Here is a 24,323-nt window from a genome sequence, read left to right as displayed (position 1 = left end):
CTGTCAATATTCCACCCATAGGTTCTCTGAAATTCCCTCCATCTGGTACTGGACAGCCACTCCAATCCTGAGGAGATCTCCTTGGAGCTGGGTGAGAGTGCTCTGAGAAAGAACAGACTTTATTGTGGGCTTTCCCCCTTCCTTTGAGCTGAACCACATTGTTTTATTTAGACATAGCCAAGGAGGCCAAGCAGCATTTGGCAGAGAATTTACAACAAGTTTTAGGATAACTTTTTCCTGGAAAAGGTACTTTCATTAGAATGGCTTTGGACATGACTGGCATGTGGAGAGCACATGCAGCGTCTCGAGGAGAAGCTGTGGGATCACAGACTTCCAGGGATATCCATCACAAAGAAATCATTCCCCAAAGCGGGCTCTTCTGGGGATTTCTAGGAGCACTGGGATCAAGATATTTTTGGCAAAGGGATTAATTGTATGCAAAAAGGAGAGCAGTCCAGAGGAGTTAGAAAATCAAGTCATCCTTCCTCTTCTTTGAGCACCTGCTAACTCAGGTGAAGACAGTGGGGCTTCCCATTCCATCACATTCCTTCCCCCTGCTGTGCACCCAGGAGGATCCAGTGACAAGACTCCTGAAAAGTCAGAGTCATAGAATGGTTTGGGGTGGGAAAAGCTCATCTTGTTCCAACCGCCCTGCCATGGGCAGGGACACCTTTTACTAGCCCAGGCTGCTCACAGCTCCTTCCAACCTGGAGGGAAAAAGGAGGAACAAAACATTTTCCCTGTTGCCCCACCTCTTCTCTGCTATTTTTCACTGCCTTCTGCTCTGCTACAGCAAAACAAAGCAGGAGCCAACAGTGACAGCAACAGCAAGAAAGAAAAACTTTGTTCTTCTAAACAAGGTTCTCCTTCTTCTAAAGTGGGAAAGAAAATCCTGTCCTAATGGAAGCAGGTAGGAATGGCAAAATTCACCTCCCTGCTGGCAGCCTGAGCAGGGCCTGAGCCACACAGGCACAGCCTCCCATCCTGCCTGTCCAGAGGCCTTCTAAGTGGTCTGAGTGAACTAAAGCACGTGGAAATCTCACAGTATTTATGGTCAGAGTGGGGTAGCCCATGGTAACCCCCCATGTGTGACTGACAGGAACTACACAGAGGCTCCTGCGGAGAAGAATCCCAAATGTTTAAAGATCAGTGTGTTGTTTTGCAAGGGACTAAAAAAAAAGGAAAGGTTTCAGTGCAGTGAGCTAATGTTTGGATTCAATCTGGAATCAAATTCTATGGCTCAAAGTCACTCAGATGGAAAAATCCCAAGGATGGCAAGAGAGTCAAAAAGAAATCAGAGTGAAGTCTCATTACTTGGAGAAAGGAAAAGATTGTGAGGCAAGACGGAGTATCCAAAACTCAAACCATGGCACACTGATGTGGAAAACAGTGGCGTATTTACAATTTGGACTCTCAAACACTAAAACCCCTCTTCAAGCAGCAGGGAGAAAAAAATGTATCTCAGAGTATGTAATTATATGTGAATAAAGTAACAACAGAGATGTTGATTTAGAAGAAACACAGAATTGTTGCTCCAAAATACAACCAGCTTCAGATAGGAGCTATTCCTCACAGATTCAAAAAATTTTACAAAATTTCAAGAACTTCCCACATTTACAGGAGAAAAAAATAGGAATGACCATGGTGGGCCCTGTTCATCTCAACATGTGCAACCTCTTTCAAGGCAGACAGTCCAGATCCTACAGAAAAGGAAGAAGAAATTTAACCACATCCAACTGACCCCAAACAGTGTTCTTCTGACTTCCCTTAAAACAATGACTGGCTCACATCTCAGAAGATAAGAGTTCTCAAATTTTAGTGGATTGTTATCAAGTTACTGAGGCCTTGGCTTGGCTATGCCATGAGTTTAGAGAGTTATCCTGCTGTCAGACACTAATGGAATGAAAGCCATCTGGTTAATATTATATTTATTGGGATCCTTTCTCCACTGAATCTGCCTTCAGAGTTTCCTCTTTATATAGAGAATATAAAATGGTACAAGAGTAGTTTAAATCTAGAGCTGGCAGCTCTGATCCTTCTTCCCACAGACAGAAATAACACCTTTTCCATCCTTTGCAAACCACACTTAAAAATAAGGTGCAGCATCAGACAGGTTTTACTTCATGTTGCTACAAATCAAAGGAAAGATTAAATTTGAGTTCACTAAAAAAATAACATAAAGTAATCATTGGGAACTCACTACGAAACTCAAAAAGACCTCTCAAGTCTATGGTTTATTTATTGTAATCACATTTTACAAACTCTACTTTACCAACAGGGAAAAGATTTCATTTTCAGGCTGGAAACAAGCACTGGTGCTGCTCTGGAATGTGCCATGTGTCTCATTAGAAAAACATATTTGCAACATCTGCAAAGCTGAGGCAGGAGGAAGGTTTCTAGAGAGGCAGAAAATAATGAAAACCAACTTCAAATGTATACAGTTGTTGATAAGAGGCAGATAAATATACATGATAGTTTAACTATGACAATATGGTCACAGTTATGGGGTCAAGGATGTGACAGATTTCCATCTGTCCCGCCAGCCCCACACGGAGCTGTTGGAGCCCTGATGGACACGGAGGAAACACAGAGGAAGGAAAAACACCAATCCTGCTCCTGCTGCTGCTCCCAACTCCTCAGTGCCCTGAAACTCTCCGTAAGGTGAAAACTACAGCAAACAATTTGGGGGATGGGATGAACCAAATTGTGAGTCCTGACCTCAATGAATATGGAGTGAGTCCACCGGAGGCCATGGAAACACCTCATCTCTGCAGCCAGCCTGAGAGAGCTGGGATTGCTCAGCCTGGAGGGAGAGGGCTCCAGGGAGACCTCAGGGAGCACCTAAAGGGGCTCCTGGAGAGCTGGAGAGGGACTTGGGACAAGGGCCTGGACTGACAGGACAAGGGGGAATGGAATGGCTTCCCACTGCCACAGGGTAGGGACAGATGGGATATTGGGAAGGAATTCTTCCCTGCGAGGGTGGGGAGGCCCTGGAACAGATTCCCAGAGGAGCTGTGGCTGCCCCATCCCTGGAAGTGTCCAACCAGGTTGGACAACCTGGGATAGTGGGAGGTGTCCCATGGCAGTGGGGTGGGAGAGATCACTTTTAAGGCCCCTTCTAACCCAAACCACATTCCATTATCCTGATTCCATGATTATTTCTGCTCTGGCCAGGCCATCTACACCAGATCCAAGCCTTTCCCACCTCTTACAAAAAGGTGACTGCCCTGGTTTGCAAGCACAAAACACCTTCCAGACAAGATCCAACCAGTGCAACATGTGGAGTCCTGGTACCCAGGACCCACCCTGAGGAATCTGACCCAGGAAAACCTTGCCATGCCCAACAATTCCAGCAGCAAAGGAAAAAACTGGTGTATTTTGGAGCAGGACAGGAGCACAATTTACATGCATGAAAGGAACGAGCCTGTAGCAGCAGGTTAGGTGATAGTCAGAGATAAACACGGGCAGAGAGCCAGAGTGGGGTGTCTGCTATTCTTGGATCAGCCTTGATCCTGTGGGCAGAAAAACCAAGTGGTAACTCCTACGGTGCATTCCAGCAGCTACACTGGCAAACTAACAAAAACAAAACCAAACCAAATACACACAAAACAAAACAAAAAAAAAAAAATCCCATGCTATCTGACAGCAGATTTACCAGGGGTCAGCTGGTTCTTCACTACCCACACCCCAGATTCCTCCTTCCCCAATTTTTCTTTTTTTTTTGCCCATTACACGTAATTCCCAGCAGCAGGAGCAGGATCGAGACAGCAACCCTTTTAGTTACGATTTCAATCTGATTTGCCAACGTGCATATGTTAAAAGCATATGCTGGCTCTGGAGCCAAAGCCAATCTGCCAGATTCAATCACTGAACTGGTTTTCAGGGCCCAGTTGTAAAATCCTGACACGGAGCGTTGCCACGCTCATGAAAACTGCCCGGAGCGCCCCAGTTAAAGCTGTGTGAGCAAAAAGCCAGGAAGAAAAATGTTTTTTTTTTCTGCAGTTCTGGAATACTGAGAGTTGTTCAATTAATTATAGCTGGAAAAGTTAGTTCCGTTAAACAAAGATAATTCTTAGTGAAGCAAAGGGGTTTTCACAATAAACAGGGAAAGGTTTCCCATTTACATCCCAGCACAAGCCAAAACCTAATTAGTGTTTCAAATAAGACATTTTAAAACATAGAATACTGGTATCTAGAGGCAAAACATTTCAAGGTTAAAAAGATGATTTTAAGATGTTTTTTTCCCCTTTCAGGACTAAGAAAAAGTTGATGAAACTCCTGTTTTTCTATAGACTTGACTGATGTGGCATTCCTGTGCCATGTCACACTCTTGTGAGCAGGGACACTGTGTGCCACCAGTCACCCCACTGCTGATATCAGTGCTTCCTTCATGAAAATCCAAGGAATCTTTTGGCTTTTCACTTTTCTGGAATCTGAGATGTTCCAGGAATTAATTTAGCATGAAGGCACTAAGAACACACCAACACAAGCGGGTTTGCAGCTCTCTTAGGTGAAATAATGCAATGTGTGCTCTAAAATCAGGTACCCACACCACCCAATAATGTAATTTCAGAGTCCATTTGCTTAAATAAAGGTCATTCAAAGCCCACAGGGTGTAGCATTTGTGAATGAATGGACAGCACTTTTCGAATAGTGCCATGTAAGACACAAAATCTGCCATTAATCAAAGCTCAGAAGGAGAAGTAACATCACTGCTGGATCAAATAGATGCCAGTGTGGCATTTAAAAAGTTTTTAAATTATTATGTTGCAGGAAGACATCACTCTGTCCTAATGGCAAACTGCTCAATGAACACATTTCACCTAAATCTTCAAGGAGCTTCTGCTCTGCTCCTTGGTTCTTGTCTTAAAACACTGAAGAGCTGCTGTGCAGAATGAAGAGAAAGCTCCAGTGGTGAATGAATTGGTTTCTGCTTTTTTACTGGAAAGCATAGAGTTCCATGTTTGCATTTTGGCTTAAAAAACTGAATAAATAGTGCCATGTAAAGTTACAGATATGAGAAATGCAAGCAACAGAAATGTCCTGAATTTAAAGAAAACAACTGTTGCAATGAAGTCTTTCTATGCCAGACAAGAAATCATCTTGTTCTTCCATTTTTTGTTTAAGACTGTGAAATCTCCTAATTTCAAACTCTTTGTATGGTTCTATCTCTGGAATTTTTATGATCCTATCAATGGGCATCATCACTGAACCTAAGCAGCACTGGGAATGGCAGACACAACAGCTTAACTCTGGGATTCTGGTAGGTGGATTTAATTGGCCAAGCTCAAATTCTTTCAGTTTTCAAATATCCTAAATTTAGAGCATGCATGCACTACATTTCAACATTTGGAGCTTCTCAGCAGATGCCACAAATTCCAGCTATTAAGTCTGCTTTTAGTGCCAGCAGTGCTGCTGAGCAGCCTCTTGCTTTGCCTGCTATAATGCATGACCTTCTACTGAATCTCAAATGAGAGTAATTAAAATTATTCAAATACCTCAATATATGGATGCAGCAGATCTTTCAGCAGGTCACAGCTTGGCCTAACCAAGAGCAATGCTGACAGGACACGCAGAAAAAAAGCTCTTACCCTGACACTCTCAGGATGCTGTGGTCAAATACCAGCACAAGCAGGAGGCCAGAGGCATAACCAATGCCCTCCTACAAAGCAACTTGTCAAATTACCAGAGTTTTATATCTATTTCTCATGGACTGTGAGCTACAGAGTTGCAGATTTTATGCCCAGATGGCAAATGCCTGAGTAAGACACCAGCAATATTTGTTTACACCCTGACACCTGCAGCACAGGGAGATGAAAAAACCCAATTGTCACTCCAGTCTCCATATCAGGTTATCTGCTACCCCATCTCTCTCTCTCCAAAAAGCCACACTTAAATAGTCTCATATTATTAGATTAGATAAACATTCTATTAGGGATAAGAGAATGAAGTTTTCTTATGCTCAGATAAAACCTGTTCTTGCAACAGGCCCAAGCTGGTTCATGCTGACCACGGCTGAGGGAGAAGCTCTGTGCTTCTTACAGGAACATGGAGGAATTTCAAGCTCCAGCTGCTCTCTCAGCTAATGACCAGCATGAAAAACCAATAATTTTTGTTTCTAATGCCAAATGGCAAAGAGATTTTCCCTTTTCAGCCCCATTAAAATGCTGCTGCCAAAAAGCAAATCTCAAACCACAGAAGCATCAATGATCGATATGATAAAAATGACAAAGCTAAACATAAGCCTATTCTAACATCATTGCACTCAATGTGCACAATTATTCTTTTTCAGCTTGTTGAGGAAAATATCAGCATTCTAAAATTCTGCTCTACACTTGAGTACCTGTTGCTTTAATAAACTGTTCTCTCAGCATCCAATGCTCTGCATTTCAAGCACAAAGAAAGAGTAATCACTAAAATCTTTACAACACATGGCACACACCTTTCTTCCCAGGGTTTCTACCTCAAAAGAACCGTGAAGGAACAAAATTATTTGAGAAACAAACTAGCTTTCATTTTATTTTCTTTGCAGCAGGTACCTCTGAGCCCTGACTGTGAATGAAGCTGTACAGAGCCCAGATTTTGTCACTAAGCTGGGGCAAACTGCACTCTCAGATTAAGCCACTTATCTTTAGGTATCTTGAGTGTCTGGGCACAAACAGTTTAGCAGCCCAGAAGTAGCCCCAAAGTGTGTTAATTAAATATTGTAACTTCTTGTACAAGGAAGAATGGGATGCCCAGATGGAAAGTCACTTAAGGCACATATGTTTCTGTGATATTCCACCGCACCAGCTCTTCAGAGAGATCCTTCCTGAAGAATTTGGCAGCCCCAACAGGGAACTGAGCACTGGCTACCTGGCACAGTGCAGGGCTGACAGAGGGAACTCTTAATCACCCAGTCTGGCTGCTGGGAGCAGGATAATTACAAGCAGCTAAGTTCTGAGCAGGTTATGTTAGCCCTGTTATAATTTCATGCTAACAGGCTCCTATTCCTCTCAGATCACCTTCTGGAACTGCATCACAAACAATCCTTTCCCACTGAAAATGTCCCCAGCTCTGCAGCACCTGTCCAAGAAGAGCCCCCTGTTTCCCCAGAAGGATCTTTTCCATTTCTGAACAAAGCCAAAGGGGTGAGGAATTGTTAACGGAATTCCTTCCAGCAGCAGAGAGTTTTCCAGCAAGCCTAGGAATCAAACCTTCCAGCTTCTGCCTGCCCCTTCTGTTCTCTAGACATGATGATACACTTTCCAATCCCTGGAAGAGAGACCTGCAGGTACAAACTCTCCAGTGGAACTCGAGGTGCCAGTGGTTTGACTCCAGGCTGGAAATGCCCCTTCCAGCAGCATCACCAGCAAAGCACAGCCTGGTCCCTCCTCTCTCAGCAAACACGTTAGACCAGCACCCATGGGATCAACACCAGGTGCTTCAGCCCCAGAACCCTCTAAACCCAGGGCTGAATCAGCTCAGACATGCAGCTCATTTGAATAGGATTTGTCTTGCAGAGCAGAGGTGCTTTTGGAAACACTCTGTTCAGCAGTTGCTGTAAAAACCATGTGATGAAAATGGTGCAGTGTAGCTCTGTAAGTGACCATGAGGTCAGGGCAGCACAGGCATGGGATGGGGAGTGCAAACTGCCTTGGAAAAGGAAACCCAGCAGAGACACTCCAACCTAGGATTACCCCAGGGAAAGCTTAGGTCTAATCTCCACAAGGTCAGAGAGAGGGAACGATAGCTGCTATTATCACAAATTACACCCAGAAATATTTATTCTGCAGTGAGAGCTTGGCTCTCAGCAATGTGTTACAAAGATGTCAAGAACAATAACAGCAAAACCCCCAGCAACCTGCCAGCCCTGGCTGCTGCACAGCAAAGGCTCAGGATTGTATTTACTTAGTGTGGCCTTTGTTAAAAAGCACCAGTTAACTCCTTCCTCAGGAAACAGGCAAGTTCTGCAAGGGAAGGGCTGCAATTTAGTCCAATAGGAAATAATATTAACTTCAATTGGCAACAGCAATTACTGAAAAAGGAGAAACTTGTTGGCTTGTTACCATCACCGTTCTTTGCAACGTGCACAGAATGTTTCATCCCCAGAATTACTGATTTTTCATTGTATTAGTTACAAGAACACTGTGCTGCTATCAGGAGGCTGTCCTTAAGGATCTGTCCTCAAGGAAAGATGGAGACAGGAAAGACAGAAACCTGCAAGAGGCAAGCAGAGAGGTGCAGACTTCTCAGTCAGTCCTCTATTATTCCTGTAGGCACCATCCAAAAGGTGGGAAAAGAAGGCAGAAGGCCTTGCCTAACTCATTCCTGTGTTTCTGTAATGCTCTAACAGCTTTGTTTTAGGTCTCCCTGGATTATTTGCTTTTCAATCTTGATGCTGGTTTGCTGCTCATCACCAGGAGCAAACAACAAACAATGCACAACCCAGGCTGCCCATGGGCACTGGAGATTCCTGGGTGCACCAGCCCCGAGATTCCAGGCAGCTGAGTTGCCAGGCTCTCATCTTCTTGCACCTTCTTTTTTATCTGAGCAGATGGAAACTCAAGAGCAGGAGCCAAGAGCTCAACGTGGGCATCTCCACCGTAGTTACAGTAATTACTGGAGCTGTAATTGCAGGGTGGTAACACACACAAACACACACACAGTGCCTGTTGTCTCTTCTCTGCTGAACAGCACAGCCAGAGATCATCTCTCCCCTTCTCAACACTTTTACAAACAGGGACTTTCACCAGAAGTGGCTTTGGTCAGTGATGGCCTTTGTGGGGATTTCCACCCAGCACTGGGGTAAAACCAGTGTAAGAGCAGAAAATTGTGGTTTTCAAACAAATGTTTTGTAACTGACAGGACAAAGACTGCCAGACACCTCACACTTCTCCAGGCAGGTGGTGAGGATCAACCACTGTCTGCTGAAGAACCAGTTCCAGGGAACAAGGTATTGGTTCCTGCCGAGTGGGAAATCACCAGTGCAGAGATGTTAAACAACTCTGAGGGCACATGCTGAAATTAGAACCACAGCAGCACAGGACAGCTGGGGTTGGAGGCACTTCTGGAGATCATTCAGTCCAAAGCTCTTGCTCAAAACCAGGGTCAGCTGAGCACATTGCCCAGGACCACAGGAAAAGGGTGATTTTTACCCACCTGTGCAAGTGACACTTGAGACTTCTCAGAACATAAAAAACAGCAGCCAAGCCTCAAGACAGCCCAAAAAACTTGACTTTTCCCCCCAGAGCTTCACACAGAGCCTTTATAATCAAATTTTTGTTTCATTGTACTCTCTTTTGTGCCGGTAATATTTCCCCTGTCTCTCCACGCAGTCTGCTCTGCGCTGCTGCAGTTCATACACAGGGAGTCTTCTCCTCCCACTTTTGCAGAGAATTTAAATAATCTGTGTTTGTATCACACCCCTGCTCTGAAACAGAAAGATCAGAAGATGCAGAGGCTCCTTTGGAAGCACTACAATAACACTACAAACTGCTTACAGCCAGCAACGTGGAAGAAAGGCTGGTCTGTCCCAGGTGTGAGATATGTAGAGTTGGAAAAAAACCACCCAAAAACTGAGCACTGCATGTTTATACAAACAACATAAAAGAGAGGGGGGAAAGTATCTAATTGAGAGCAGAGTGCATTGCCAGCTTCAGCAGTTGCACTTGGATGGATTCGATCCTCAGGGTTTGCAATTAATTCCCTTCACCACTGCCAAGGTCATCCCTCACATTCCAGTTCTGCAATCTTTGAACTATAAAGAAATGAACAATTAAAAAAAAAAAAAAAAAAAGAAAGCTCAAAATACCTCAATAGCTTAAAAATGCAGCTTAAAAATACCTCAATAGGTGATGCCAGGCACAGGCAGGAATATTCCAGGAATGGAAGCATAACTGGGGTCTGTCACCTACTGACTGTAGCCAGACTTGTTTTAATTCCCTTCCATTTAATATTCCATAAACACTTCATCCTGTGTCTCTCTGCAGCCTTTCAGTTAAAATACCAGGAGCACATATGCAGGAGTCCCACTTCCATGGGCTCTGACTCTGTCAAAATGTCATTTTTTTTCCATTTTGATCTAGAAGTTACTGCTGAATATGTGCTGAGATGTCCCATAAACAGCAGGAGGGTGAAAGCTGCCCATCATAAATGTGCTGAAGCTACTCACTTCTCTTTTTAAAAGGAGAGATGCTCTCAGATCTCAAAATTGTGCAATATATTCAATATTTTGAACTATTTAGTATGGACTCAGCAAACAAACGACCCAGCCTAAGGTCAGGAGCAGCATGGCCCCTGAACAGTTAATTTCAGTCAATAGGTATGTGTGGGTTGCAGCTTACTGGCCTCTGAAATAGGGTTATTCATGTCATCTCCTTGTGAATGAGCACCTCAAAATCACAATTAAGGCTGACATTAACTGGTCAAAGTCTGAAAAATGCATGGTAGCAGCTTCTTTCCCTGTGTCGGTGAAGGAAGTTGATCTTATCTGTTTATAACTTTTTTATTTAACTAATAAATCTACCAGACTAGGCTTTCATGGATAGCAAATAGCTTCTTTTCCCTTTAAAAAGGGGGGCACATTTATATGTGCCCTTTGCACAAGCAATGCCCTAATGGCACAGTTCACTGTAAGGCTTCCTTCTCTTTCCCTGTATTTAATCACTATATTCCTATCAAAACAGCTCTGGGGGAAAGAATAAAATCAATGGACTGTGGCATGGGGATGGGGCTGGAATGTGTGGACATCTTTCTGTTGACTTCAGGGATACTCTGAGTGGATTTAAGTACTGTTAAATTCTGCATGATCACAGCATTTTGCTCTCTCAAGGCAAATGACTGGATCAGAGTCTGCTTTTATTATTCCTGTCCACCTATTTTTAAGTGGTGAGGCAGCTGCAGACAGAATGGAAAGATACTCAGAGCTCTCAGACAAGAGACCTCAGAACTTGTTTTACTGCAGACCTTTTCAAAGGAACTAAGTGTATCAAGTTCTGCTCCTGATACTGCATGGAAACAATAGGGTATGGCTGTAAAATAAAAGAATTCAGACATAAATACATTAAAGTGGAATTAGGAAAGACTAGGCCACAGATAAATCTAAAAGACAGGCAATGATGTAGCTATGGCACTTAATAAAATTCCATAAACCTGCAGTTAAAAGGAGCAGAGGGGAAAAAAGCCTCATGACAGATCAGTGAGAGTCTGGAAAGATCCATCTGGAGAAGAGATTTGTCCTGAAAAGCCTCAACCAGATCTGAAAGCAGGGATTCCTCTCAGTGATGTTGAGGATGCAGCTCAAGCAAACACAGGTCTCAGCAGCAGGCTTTGCAGGTTATTCCTGATTTTCCTTCCTTTCCTGCCAGCTGGATGCCCATGCTATGCCAAGCAAGACTTTTTGGAGACAATTCCCATTAATAACTGGTCTATTAATATTCTCTTTAACCTGAATTAGAATATTTGCATAAATGTGATCCATGTGACCGAATCACTCCTGTCTCATGCAATTCCAGAAGGAACATTTAGTCGTGGCAGGCATTTTTTGAACACAGGGAAAGAACCCACTGAACCATGGGGGAAGGAGCTGCAGGCTCTAATTACTTCTAATGATGCACCTAGAAATCATCAAGTGAAAAGGAACTAAGTAAGATCAAAGTCATGTGTTTTTAAAACATGAACTTTAGGAAATATGATGAGGGGACCTAGAGTCACTAGAGATTAAAATCCAGCTATGGCATACGGGCTCTTTAATTGCATTGACCACTGCAAATGAATCAGTCAATTAATCAATCAATCAATCCTGCTTGGGTAGGATTTTGACACTCTACCAGGAAGAATTAATTTAGACCCAACTCTGGTTTCTGTTCCAGCCAAAGTAAGTCTAGATTACACACATGACAAAATCTATCAAGTGTTCCAGCCAATGATGATTTAAATCAATAGTTCAGATGCTGGAAGAATAGAGTATTTAAGCAAAGAGCACTGAAAAACAGCATGAAAGGGCTGCAATCTTTCCTTTTGTAGCATTGATACATCTTCCTTCAGAATCAGATGCATTTTCCACCCTTTCCCAATAAATAACATTGCTGGGAATATTCCACAGAGAAAACCCAAGTAGGCAGCTCAGCTCCTTCCTCTTCTGCCCAGCTAATATGGCACAGAGAAGTCCTTTTTTTTTCCCTGCCTGTCATGAAAAAAGATGGTTTGCATGTTTATCCTTTGGCTTTGGATCATGAGAGGTAACAGATGTAATGGGAAGACTCCTGCTGGAAGCAGAAAACAGATCCAGGCCACTTTTGAGCCTGGTAAGTAAGAGCAGCCACTGAGCTGAAGGCAGGATGAGCAGCAGCCTTCCTGAAGGATTTTCTGTGACAAGGGAGAAACTGAGTGAGGCCAGGTTTGTTTAGAAGCAGCAAATCTGGAGCCTGCACATGGCAAACCCAACCAAGCTTTCTCTTTCCTTAAGAGGTGGCCCCTGTAGTAGGCTTCTTGCAGTTTTCCAGCTGAATAGCTGTGAATTTCCTTTAAATTGACAAGCCCCAAAATTTCACTGCCGGCAGCTAACAAATCCTGCATCAGCTCTGGAATTTCCACTGACAGGCTCAAGATGGGTACAGTCTGTGCGCTTCTGCAGATGTAAATTGTTTTATGCTCTCTCCCTGATGTTTGGGATAAAATAATGCACCAGCAAATTCAGACAACATGTAAAACTTGGCACTGCTGCAGCCTGGACAGCTTGGAAAGGCCTGACATGGCTGGATCGACAGGCACGGATGGACAAGCCTGGAATTAGCTCCACAATGTTCTACAGACCAACAGTACCAACACCAGACAAAACTTTCGAGTTTTTTTTAATAGGGCAGCTGGAAGGGGAAGAAGCCAAGCCTACCCAAACCCACAGATAATCAGCTACACAAGGAAGCAAGATCCAACTTTTTTGCCTGTTCTCAGGTATTAGATCATGCTGACTTTCCAACAATAAGTGCTGCAGGGAGATGATAACTAAAAAAGAGACAGGATGAGGGCAGTCAGTGGTGTCTGTTCCCAACTTTAACGTTGGACCACTATGCTGGCCAAGTAATTAACCCAGGGCAGAACAGTCCATTCAGCAGTAAAACGAGCCTAAATATTGACCTCGATTTGGGCTCTGTGGGAGCTGACAAATACTCCCCAAGATAAGCATCACTGCAAGAGCATTCCTGCCTTGACACACCATTAAAATAAAACAAAAGCTTTATATCCCGCTTGGGGAAAAGTGAAAAAGGAGAAAGGAACTTCGTTTACCTTTGAATGGCTCTTCTCAAGTCACAGTATCCCAAACAATCCAGCAAACATGCTCTGGGGCATGAGCTCAGCTCCCAAGCTCAGCCTGCCTGACATAAGCAATGGGAGAAATCCCAGAGCAGGAACAGAGTGAAGAAAGCAGAAGTGCCACGTGCCTGGTCCAAAAACACATAGTTTGACCCCTAACACAACACAGACTGGGATCTCAGAGAAAATAAAAGTATCTTATTGCCCAGCAGAGGACTTTTTTTGCAGCAGCAGCACAGACAGAACTCTGCTGACACGGAAAAGCTCCGAGCCTCCGGGCACTCAGGTGTATCCTCACTGAGCTAGTGCTCACCTCAGGGTCTAATTCCCTTGCCAAAATATTGCACAAGTGGCACTCTGTGTTTGTAAAATGCTGCCTCTGGTGTCCTGTTCGACCCCAAACAGCAGATGGTTTACTGTCTGTGCAGCAAACAAGGTCATTCTGGGGTTCTCTAAGTGGGCCATGGCTTGGTTGCACAGCGAGCAGCTGCATTCACTTTGGAAATGCTTCATGTTTCGCCTAGGATACCAGAGTGCTTTCTAATTCTGCCTCCTCTCCTCCTGCTTCAGCACCTTCACCTGAAGATGCCAGAAGCAAACATCACCAACCCACAAACTCTGCAGAGTTTCAGCCTATTGGGTGTCCCAAAGCATCCACATGCTCCAGAGAGCTGTACAGGTGACTCCATCCACCCTGCTGCTGCAGCCATCTCCAGCTTCCTCACCTCAGGTCTTCTGCCAAGGTGTTTAGCATGGATAAAAACCCACTTGTGTGGGTTGAAACTGGCTCTGTTCACCGGGGTGCCTCAAATCTGCAAGTGTGTGTGTTTTCATACCCTCTGCAGTTTGCTGCAGGGTAAGTGCAGAAGCTCAGCCAGGCTTTTGAAAGCCCTTCATGGCACGTGACAACCTCCATTAGGCATGGTTTCAGAACCAAATCCTCGGCTTGCCTTCATGCTGAAGTGAAGATCTTCCAGACCCTACAGTGTTATGATTTTCACAGCATTCTGCATCGCAGTGTGACACACAGAAAGCCAAACTGCACAGCAGATTGTCAGGTCTGTGGATGAACTACTGCAGCTCCTCCACTGAATCAGCGTGTCTCATGGATCTTCCCCAAAATCGGGTCTCACCAAGCCTGCAGCTCTAACAGCCACCCCTCTCTTTGCTGAATTTCAGATCAATAGATGCACAGATTTGGGCAGGAGTGTGGGGACTGAAGCACAAGCAAAGGCACAACAGGTCAGCATTATTGTCCCTGCTCGTGACCGGGATTTTTCCAGCAGAAAGCGAGCTGGGACTGCAGAGCACGGAACACGTGTGTTCCAGAAAGTGAGCACACACACACACAAAAGAGCAGTGCCCAGTCTGCAGCTGATTTAGCACAGCTCAGGGAAGAATAAAAGAACTGGGCTGCACGGCCTTGCCAAGTCACATTAGGTGAATCAGTGCCCTCGCTGCTCACGCCACGAGCCCGGCGCCTCGCACGCAGCCTCGGCTGCCTCTCTCCTCCTCAGCCAGGAGAGAGCAAAGCACCTCTTCTGCAAAGTGCTGCCAGCAGGGTCCATCCCCTGCCTGTGCTAGATATGTGCCCAGAGCTCAGGACAGCGAGACAACAACACATCCTGCAGCAAACGAAACGTAGGGTTGGATGGGCAGTATTAACTTCATTTCCAGCTTCCATAAATTTTTCAAAGCCAGTCCTTTAAGTGCTCAGGTTGTTTTCTTTTTTTTTTTCTTCATGTCAGTTTTTAATAATGTCCATTTTAATATATCCTCTTTAATTTCCTTTACAGCTAAGTACTGGTCAGCAAAAAATGGCAGAAATTTCCCTTACCCCAGCTGTTGTAGGATCTAGTGCGGATTTCAAAACAGAACAGAGCTGCAGCCTCCAGAAAAACTCCGGTGAACCATGTGAAGAGCTTTGTTTGGGAGCAATTGGAGAGATAACTGCTCCCCTGATTTAACTCATTTATTATCCCCAGTGTACAAAACAAGTAGCTGCAGTAACATCATTACACTGAGAGCACTGAAAAGAGCGCAAAACAGAAAGCCTAATCTACATTTCTGCTACGAGCTGTTCAGCAGCCTCAGCTGTACCACTATGGGAACCAGTGGCAGCACAACTTTACACAATCTAGCCTCATGAAGACTTTTTTTGCACAGTGTGCAAAATCAACAGCCTTGCACTAGGTAGGGACAACCTAGACTAAGGTTAATGAGCACAAAAAACTGAGCCACCAGCAGGCTGAGGTGTGCAGCCATGCTTCTCTCTACTCCTATTTTATTCAACTTAATTCCTCCTGACTCTTCATATCTGTACATCTCTTCCCTCTCTTTGTAGAGAGTTCTGCTCTTTTTGAAAATATTTCTGGGGAGGATCAAACAGAAAGGCAACCTTTTTTTTTACTTCTGTAATTAATTATTTGTGTGTTTCTACAATTTCATACAGATTTCAGAAGCTGAGGCTGAGTACAGTAAAGCCCAAGGTGGGAAGAAGAAACCATGTTATTTACAAAACTGCAGAGATGTTCTCCTTTCCCTGCTCACCTGTCCAACAAATATTCTGCTTTTTTGTTTTATGAGTATGGCCTCAGGACATCAATACACCGGGAAACTTCTCAACCACAGGCTGCTTTTGGGAAGGGCCAGGGCCAGGATAGAGCCTTCCCTCAGCCTGATGTCCAGCAGGCCAAAAAGACATCCAAAAAGCAAGCTAGAATAAATAATGGGTAACCAGAAAACAGAACTTCCCATTTAAGATTTCTGAAATTAACAGAAACTTAGATGTGCACTTGGAAATGGGGAGATAAGTCTGGAGTGGCCTGGGTCTCCCTACAGAATGCAACTGGGGAGCAGGAGCTGCCTGACCTGTCCAGGAACTCAGCTCTGAGGGCTCCTCAGCTCTCCTGTGCCACCAGCCTGTCAGGCAGCCTGCCAAGGGGCTGGGCAGGAAGGAAACCAGGGAGGCTTCCAAGAGAAAAAACATCCCACTGGAAAATTTCTGACTGCTCTAATAATGGCCCTACTTTGAGAGTTGGTCACAGAGCTGGCAGAAGGCAGGGAGACCCACTGCCTTCCCTGGTTAGCTCTTGGCTTCCTACAGAAATTTCTTTCTACTCCAGACACACAGCACCAACTGAAGTAATCCTCAAGTAGGATGTTCATAAATCCCCTGAACCCTCCCCGCAGCAAACGGCATTGCTTTTCCCCAGAATGATGACAATTGTTAATTGGCACCATTCAGGAGGTAACATTTTCTTTGGGAAGGCCTTTCCTGCTTTAGGCAACCACATGTACTTTTGGCAAGGTCTCCAGACAAGCCCTGTTGGCAGCACACAGCCTTGTGCCTCGCTCGGAAAGACCGCACGAAAAACCAGCTCACTTTCCAGCTCCGATTCCAGGGCTTCGCAAACTTGGCAGGGCTGACAACCTAATCTGGCCTGGCTGCAGGAATAACTGATGCCTCCTAGGTAGCATCCCACAAACCTGCCCTGGAAATCCAACAGAAGGAGCCCTTTCAGCCTGCTCCGTGCCCGCTCCCACCTCACCGACCTACCGCTCATTGCTCAGCGTCATCCTCGGAGGGTCCAGGTTGGGATTCTCCATGGACTCCATCTGGGGACAGCGTAGGAAGTAGTAGAGGGTGTGGAGGGCATCAGGGGACCAGGAGATGGGCTGCTGCTGCCGGGTTTGCCGCACGGGGCTCATGCCGGGCCGGATGGTGTTCAGGCACTGCATGTGGTGCATGGCTCGCGACACCAAATCGCCTGCGCGCACGCACGGGGAGAAAACACAAAATCATCTCTTTATTAGGCACCCACAGTGTTTTCAGTCATGCTTCTTGAACAAATCAAAGCTCTCACAGCTCAGAGGAATGTTTGCTGTGTGCACAGAACCTCCTCCACAAAGGCAGAGGGTGTCCTGTCCCTCAGGCTGCCACTGGGCAGCACTTTCTTTCAAATACCAAGTTATCAGTTAGAAAACATGAAGTGCAACACCTCTCAGTTACCACACATTCTTTACAGTGAGTTTGCTGGTTTACTGCTGGTGTTCTCCTCTTTCCACTGACAAATACCAAATTTTTTGTGAGCCTACTAAAACTACTGATGTCTTTGTAAAATGTCCTCTGCCCGACCTGGCAGTGACAGTTTCATAAGACAAAGTCAGTAGCACCAATACTTCACTCCCCTTTTTTTAGGAGGTTGCTCCCATTTCTTCCAACTGGGTCATGCTGTTCTACCCTCCTGCCCAGACACTTGAGACAAATTAGTGACATTATGTTCAAGACAGAAACCCCTTCTTTGAGGGGGTCTGCTGCCCCCATTCTCACTCCAGCTGCAGGTTTCTCCAGAATGGCAAGACCTGACTCTCTTATTAAAAAGCCAATCTTTTATCATGCTGGCTGTCTTAAGCTGTGCCAGAAATCTGTCCCTTAGCATTAGAAGAAGCTCAGTCCAGGAGGTCTCTGGGTTTCTCATTCCTCTTGGTTTTTGAACTAGAGCCAAGCTGCCTCTGTGTTGGAGCACGGTGGACCTGAGGAGGCCTCGACGAAGGTGACCTGGATCACACAGTTGCACTCAGAATTTTAGGACTGCAGATTTTTAAAAAGTTCCCAGAGCAACGACCCCAAAGCTGGTCTTTTTGCAATAAGCTTGCTTTAGGCACAACCCTGTTTAATCTCCTTGTGTTGTGGTGCATTACAAACTCCAAAAAGCTTTAAAAGCTTCATCTTTGAGTAGTGTGATTACCAACCAGTGAGCTGAATTATTACTATACTTAGCTAGGATCTGTTTTTTCCTGGGGAGAATCTCTGCTGCTTTATGCTTCACAGTCCCCTCAAACTCTCACAGGAAACATTGCTCTATTGTGTCCAAAAGTTACAATACTGGGAAAGGATGGAACTGAAATAGTCGCCCCATCACAAAGCTGGCTCCTGGGAAAGCAACCTGAGTTTAGCAGCGCCTCATGTGCATTAGCAACACCTCCCTCTGAAATTCTTGGGAAGTTATTACGTGTTCATTTATATCTAAAAGCAATACAGTAAATTTGTTAGTCAGAAGCCTTGGGGTTCTACTGTTACACAGGAGAAAGCCCCACAAAACTACTGTACGTCTAAACATGACATTTTTAGTGGTTCAGACCAACGGGGTATTAAAAATCTCAGCTTGTAGTCTAAAGCCCTGCCACTCCTTTGTTGTACAGCACATTCAGCTTTAAGGACCCACTTCAGAATAATAAAAAAATCCTTCTAACAACTCTGCCTTTCCACTTCAGTAGCTCCAGGATCCGCACGTTTTACAAGAGCATCATGGATCCTCCAGCACTGGTGCTAACACAGAAGTCTGCACAGTTTATAGCAGAAATGCATCTGGAATTCAAATTTTCAACTCAGAATAACGTTCCTTCTCCTTTGCACACTCACTCTATTTTTCTGGCAATGGGCAGCAACGTTTAAAAAAATTAAGAAAAAAAAAAGGCAACTGTATCAGGAGAGCCATTCACTGGATGTACTGACCAAGTTGGCCAGGCAGGGATAGGGGAAGAGGGAGAGAGGAAGCTGTATTCAATCCCAGGCCCTTGATACAAATGTTCTCTTGTGTTCCAGGATAAATAGAGGTGTGTTGAAGGAATTTGAAAACCTCAAACTAAGGCAGGTTGCAAAATAAATGGTGAAGCACACAAACTCCTTACTGGCCCTGGCATTCATTAGCATTCAGATGGGGCAGGCTAAGAAAGTGATGCCAGCAGAAACGTTGCAAGGGGGAAAGTAGACCAGGAAAACACAAATCATTTTTGTTTACTTTAAAGGGGCTTTGTGAGTACTCTAGGAATGGAACATTTCATTTGGTCAGCTTTATAAAAAAAAGGGGGTTGAACGAGTTTTTGTTACCGGAGTGCTCTCAGTTTTTCTTTTTCCTTTGCTTTTAGTTTTTTTAGTAACCAAAAAGCTTTTCCTTGAATATCCCAGACATTTCCACCGCAGAAACGCTAACCAAGAGAACCCTCTTTGCTGTCTTTGGGAGGTTTGCTGTGCTCCACAAATGCACAGGAGAGCCTCCAGAGGCATCCAGGAAAGAGCATCCAATTTTAGCTGGCAGTAACATCTCTACCAAGAAAAAAAAAAAAAAAAGGCACATCTCACACCTCTCCAGGTGAATTAGACATTAATCAGACTAATGAAACCAGCTGATTTTCATAAACAGCACCACCAGCAATTACATCTCACCCAACATTAAACGCTGCTCACGCTGCCAGCAGTGGCAGCGCTCCCGCTGCCCCTCAGCAGTGGAGGAGGGATGGGCTCTCCTGCCCTGCTGGAGGAACCCCATGGTGGATTGCAGGATCACATCCCAAACTCACTCAGTTCCGAGATGCTCCCGACGCAGGTGGCCAGCAGGGACTGCTCCAGGGTCCGCAGCTCCAGCTGCGCGTAGGCGTCGGCCCGGCCATCGCTGCACACCGAGCCGTCGTGGTAGGGGCTGAAGTAGGCAGGGAGGGACAGCACACCTGGGACAGAGCACACAGCACACCTCTTACAAATCAGCCTATAAGTTGTGTGGAAAAGCAAATCCCTCCAGGAGGGGTACAGAACTTGCACCTTTCTCCGTGAATTTTTGAACGGTTCAAAGGAAATCAAACAGCGCTGTGAACACCGCTGGGATGGCGATGGCTGAAACAGGCTCCAAGGAGTAAGGCTGGATGTTCCTACAGCCTTTAAGAACTGGAAACAAATTGCAGTCGAGATAAAACTACATGAAAAGCTTTGGTTGAGTCTCTGCTCTTGTTTATACAACAACAGGGCGGTGCACGCAGGGCTTGCTGCTGAACAGCTGTATGCAGATCCCCAGATAGAAGGGCCTGATCGGGAGAGATGTGGAATATAGCCTGGAGTCCACCTCATCCCTGCAACCAAAACCAGGGGCTGTGCCAGCCCTTTGAACCTGCCATGCAGTTTCAGGTGCTCAGACTGTGGTTTCTGCATGTGCACACCTCTGGATGCGCCAAGCGACGCCCAGCAGTTCTGAGGCTGCCTGAATTTTCATCTCTGTAAATGACCCCCTTGTGAGAGAGAGATTAGGAAGGTAATTACACTGCACACACATGTTTACCGCACACATCTCCTCTCCATCCAATGCACAGGAACTGATTGCTCTGTGTGGCACAGAGAAAAGGGGGAATGTGACCTCTGGAGTGGATGTGAGGCAGGGAGCAGGGTGTGTGTCAGAGGCTGGGCTGGGAGAGTGACCTGCCCTGTCCAGTGACACCCTGGGGTAGATCTGGTGCCATTGCATCCACAAGGCAGGTGGACTCCAAAAAGCCACCTGCAGTCACTCAGCCATTGCTCCTGTGTCCTCACTACTGCCCCATGTTTTTTTACATTTTTTTTTTTACAGATCCATCCCACAATTCCAGCAGTGCCTCCTGGCCCAAATTTTCCCTGATACCAGACAAGGCCACTCAGAGCAGCCCGGACTGCCTGTGCTCTTAGCCTGCTGCATCCTGTATTTCTGATTTTTAACTTTGATCCACAGCAATACAGTTCAGCTTGGACCCACGTTTCCTTCCGCCCTCACCTCCTGACCCTGGGTCAGGCTGGGATGTGGAGATCCTTTAGTCCCGTGGCAGTGACCTCCTGTCACATAGGTGCTGGGTATTGTTGCCCAACAAAACCCTGCAGCTTATTGTGCAAGACCCTTTGTTTCTTTGTCCTGATGTTTTCTTTTGAGATTTTATGCTGGATTGATCTCTCCAACCCTTTTCACATCCTCTTCGCATCCTGCTTTGTGGCAAAGCCAAGGGCTGTATCAAAAACTTCCTGGACATGATGAGAATAAGGGAATGATTTATCCTGTTGTGCTTCTTCACTGTACATCACTGTTGGTTAATGGAGAATGCTCTGCCAATGCCCTCTTAACCTGAATAATTAGGAAGTTGAGGCTTTAAGAGCTACCAGAAGCCATGCATGCAAACTAGGAGAGCTTTGCTTTAAATACACTATACAGAGCCCAAGCCACTTCCTTTTCCATGCCAAAGCTATGAAAGGATGTTTTAGAGACATATGGATTGAATTTATGGCAGAGAGAGAATGAAAACAGACTGATTTGTCAAAACTTTCAAATAGAGGCACATAATTCTACAGAGGCGAAAACAGAAACTGGCAGCTCCACTGCTGAGCCCGGCAGAGGGAAAGAAGTGGGGCACATTTTCTCTGCCAGCCCCTTTCAGTTGGTTCTGTTTTCTAACAAGGAATTAAAAATAAAGATTTGCAGAACGCTTTGGCTTGCAAAAGGCAACAACGTTTTCTCAGTTTTCCAGTTCACAGTTTGTCAGGTGATGCTTGGAAACATGGAGGTTTTGTTTACCTTTGGAAAAATGACTCATCCAAGATAGCTGTGGACAAGATTTATGCTGTCACCTGCCTTGGCACAGCTGAGGAACATCCTTTAGGCACCAGACAGGAATAAGGAACTCACTGAGACTTTGGCCGTGTACCAAAGCCCAGTGATGCCACCGGGGATTTTCCCTGGGATCGGAGAGGGGGATGAATGATAAAGATTCCAAGGCTCCCCACGTCTGGCAGGTCTCCACAGGTACAAGCAGGCCTGGGAATGAGGACACACCTCCCAAGGCTGATTTTGGGACAGTGGGAAACAAAACAGAAATGCACCCCACAACTATTCTATCTTGCAGCACCCTAACCTGGATTTCGTCTCTGATCCACTCCTAGTAACTCTGTAGAGTTGGAAAAGCATCCTTGTTGTTCCTCAGATCAGAAATTCAGGCACAAGGACATCTGCAGTTAAGCTTTGCCCAGTGATGTTTTAAGTAGGAACAAGACATAATATTTAATACCAATTAAAACCCCCTTTTTTTGGTAACAGGCAAGTGCCTTGTGCTGATTATTTGTATCCCAAATTATGGTTCTTGCTCTCCTGCTTTCCAAATCATGGAATTTTCAGTCAAAAGGTATAACAATGGTATAAACCATGGGCAGTTTCTGTCTGGCATTCACATTCCTGCATTTTCATATTAGTGGCAACACTGGTTAATTATGACTAGCAAGATATGCAAAACTGCAACTGAAATAAATCAATCCATGTCAGAACACTCTCAGTTGATATTCACCTTTATTTCCTGACTTTCCAAACTGTGTTTTTCCCACAAAACAATGTGAAACAACACATAATTACTGTGCAGGAATGAACCACTTGGGCAGTATTTTTAATTAAGATTTTTAAGTACAGGATCCAAACCCTGGTGGAGTTAAGGAGAGGCTGTGAATTCAAGTGTGGCTTAGCTCAAACCTCAGGAGCAGCAGGAGCTCTCAAGTCACCTCTGGAATGGCCTGATTCTCAATTAAAGCATGGCTGGCTAACAATTTTTTCGTGATCTTTCCATAGCTTTTGAAACAGCAGCTGGAAATAAAGCCATATTTATTCTGCCTCAGTTAAATATGAAACCTGTTCACGAGCACTTGCTGCCAACGCTCTTAAAAGGCAGTCACGACTGGGTGAATTCCAGTTAAGCAGTTCCTTGAACTCAAATTATTCTGCTTGCCTAAAGAGTTTGAAATTGTTGTCCGTAATCTGATGCTTTTTAATAGCAACTGAAAATGTTTCCAGTCTGAGCAAGATCCAGGGAAAAGTCTGTTCACACTCCTGGACATCTTTCTGCTTTAAGAGGTGCAGCAGCTCTGCAGAGAGCTTTGGCTGTAACGTGATGGCTCCCCCGAGCAGGGCTGGGCAAAGCTCTTGTGTGGTTTCCAGCACGTGCTGGAACACCTCTGCTTGGAGACAGGCTGGGAGAGCTGGGAATGTTCAGCCTGGAGAGGGGAAGGGTCCAGGGAGAACCTAGAGGCTCCAAGAGAGCAGGAGAGGGGCTTTGGACAAGGGCATGGAGTAACAGCATAAAGGAGAATGGCCTTAAACTGAAGGAGGGTGGGTTTAGATGGCATGTTGGGAATTAATTTTTTACTATAGTGGTGGGAAGGCCCTGGCATAGTTTCCCAGAGAAACTGTGGCTGCCCCATCCCTGGGAGTGTTCAAGGCCAGGTTTGACAGGATTTGGAGCAATCTGGTCTAGGGCAAGCCCATGGAAAGGGGTTTGGAACTATATTATCTTTAAAAGTCCCTACCAAGCCAAACCACTGCCTGATTCTATGACTCCCCAAGCTGGGCAGTCAATCCAGTTCCTCAAGAAGGACAATTCCTGCAAGCAACCCCAGGTCCATCTCTGAACATCCTCATAATTCAGAGGCTGGCATCAAATTCTGTTCTCTTGCTCTCAAGATACAGGCAAATGCAGACCTTTCCCTGAATTTTGCTCTGAGATTGGAATGTTTGGCTTTCCAACTACCCACAGCCCCTTCACACCTCACACCATTCACACGCACGGTCGTGCAAAGGCACTTGCCATCATTTTTACCTTGTTGTAATGGTTTTCTCTGGGCTTTCTCCAGTCTGGACCCTTGATGTTGGCAGACAGCTTCCTAGAGATTAACTCATCAGCCATTTGATGGCTTTCAAACACTTGTATGATGTCTAGAGGTTAAGATGGGGCCACTCACAAGTGGCAAAGGGCCAAGGAGTCTTGGCTGGAAAGCACTCGAATTCTGCTGTCTGGGATTCCTCATGGAAATTGCCCAGGGTACTGATTTCCTTATTTCAAAAATGCACTGGCTCTGCTCATGACAGATTAGGCAAAGAATCAGGAATATAATTAGGACCGGGATATACACCATAAACTACTGACAGGGAAAAACTGCTTTTTTAAAAAATAAACCTAGCAAAATGCATGGGACAATACAATGTGCTATTTATACCTAAACACGTCCATAAAACAAATCAGAACAGTAGGGAAAAAACCACGTATTTGGCCAAACCAACTAGAAAGCCCTTGGAAAATTCAAAATCATCTCTATACATTATAAATTGCTGCTAAAAGCCCTTGTGTGAAACCAGGAGTGCTGTGAGCATGCTTGAAAAACGCCTTAGGAAACCGAGCAGGAATCCCTACACCAGCGTGCT

The 24,323-nt window shown here is 45.1% G+C and overlaps 1 protein-coding gene across 2 annotated transcripts in view; it reads right to left on the bottom strand.

Annotated features, from left to right (window-relative positions):
* The window catches only part of ABTB2 (ankyrin repeat and BTB domain containing 2), a 114,663-nt gene that overhangs the window by 19,464 nt on the left and 70,876 nt on the right, over nt 1–24,323 (bottom strand). For both annotated transcript variants that reach the window (XM_064425882.1, XM_064425881.1), the window contains exons 2-3: nt 19,657–19,803; nt 16,853–17,063 (exon numbers count right to left, since the gene is read on the bottom strand). In XM_064425882.1, the coding sequence (XP_064281952.1) occupies nt 16,853–17,063; nt 19,657–19,803 (358 nt within the window). The remainder of the gene's footprint in view (nt 1–16,852; nt 17,064–19,656; nt 19,804–24,323) is intronic.

Source organism: Passer domesticus, chromosome 6, assembly GCF_036417665.1.
Source record: "Passer domesticus isolate bPasDom1 chromosome 6, bPasDom1.hap1, whole genome shotgun sequence".
In the NCBI taxonomy this organism is placed as follows: domain Eukaryota; kingdom Metazoa; phylum Chordata; class Aves; order Passeriformes; family Passeridae; genus Passer; species Passer domesticus.
Note: the sequence above shows the minus strand (reverse complement) of the source record. Positions and strands in the feature narration are given on the sequence as shown.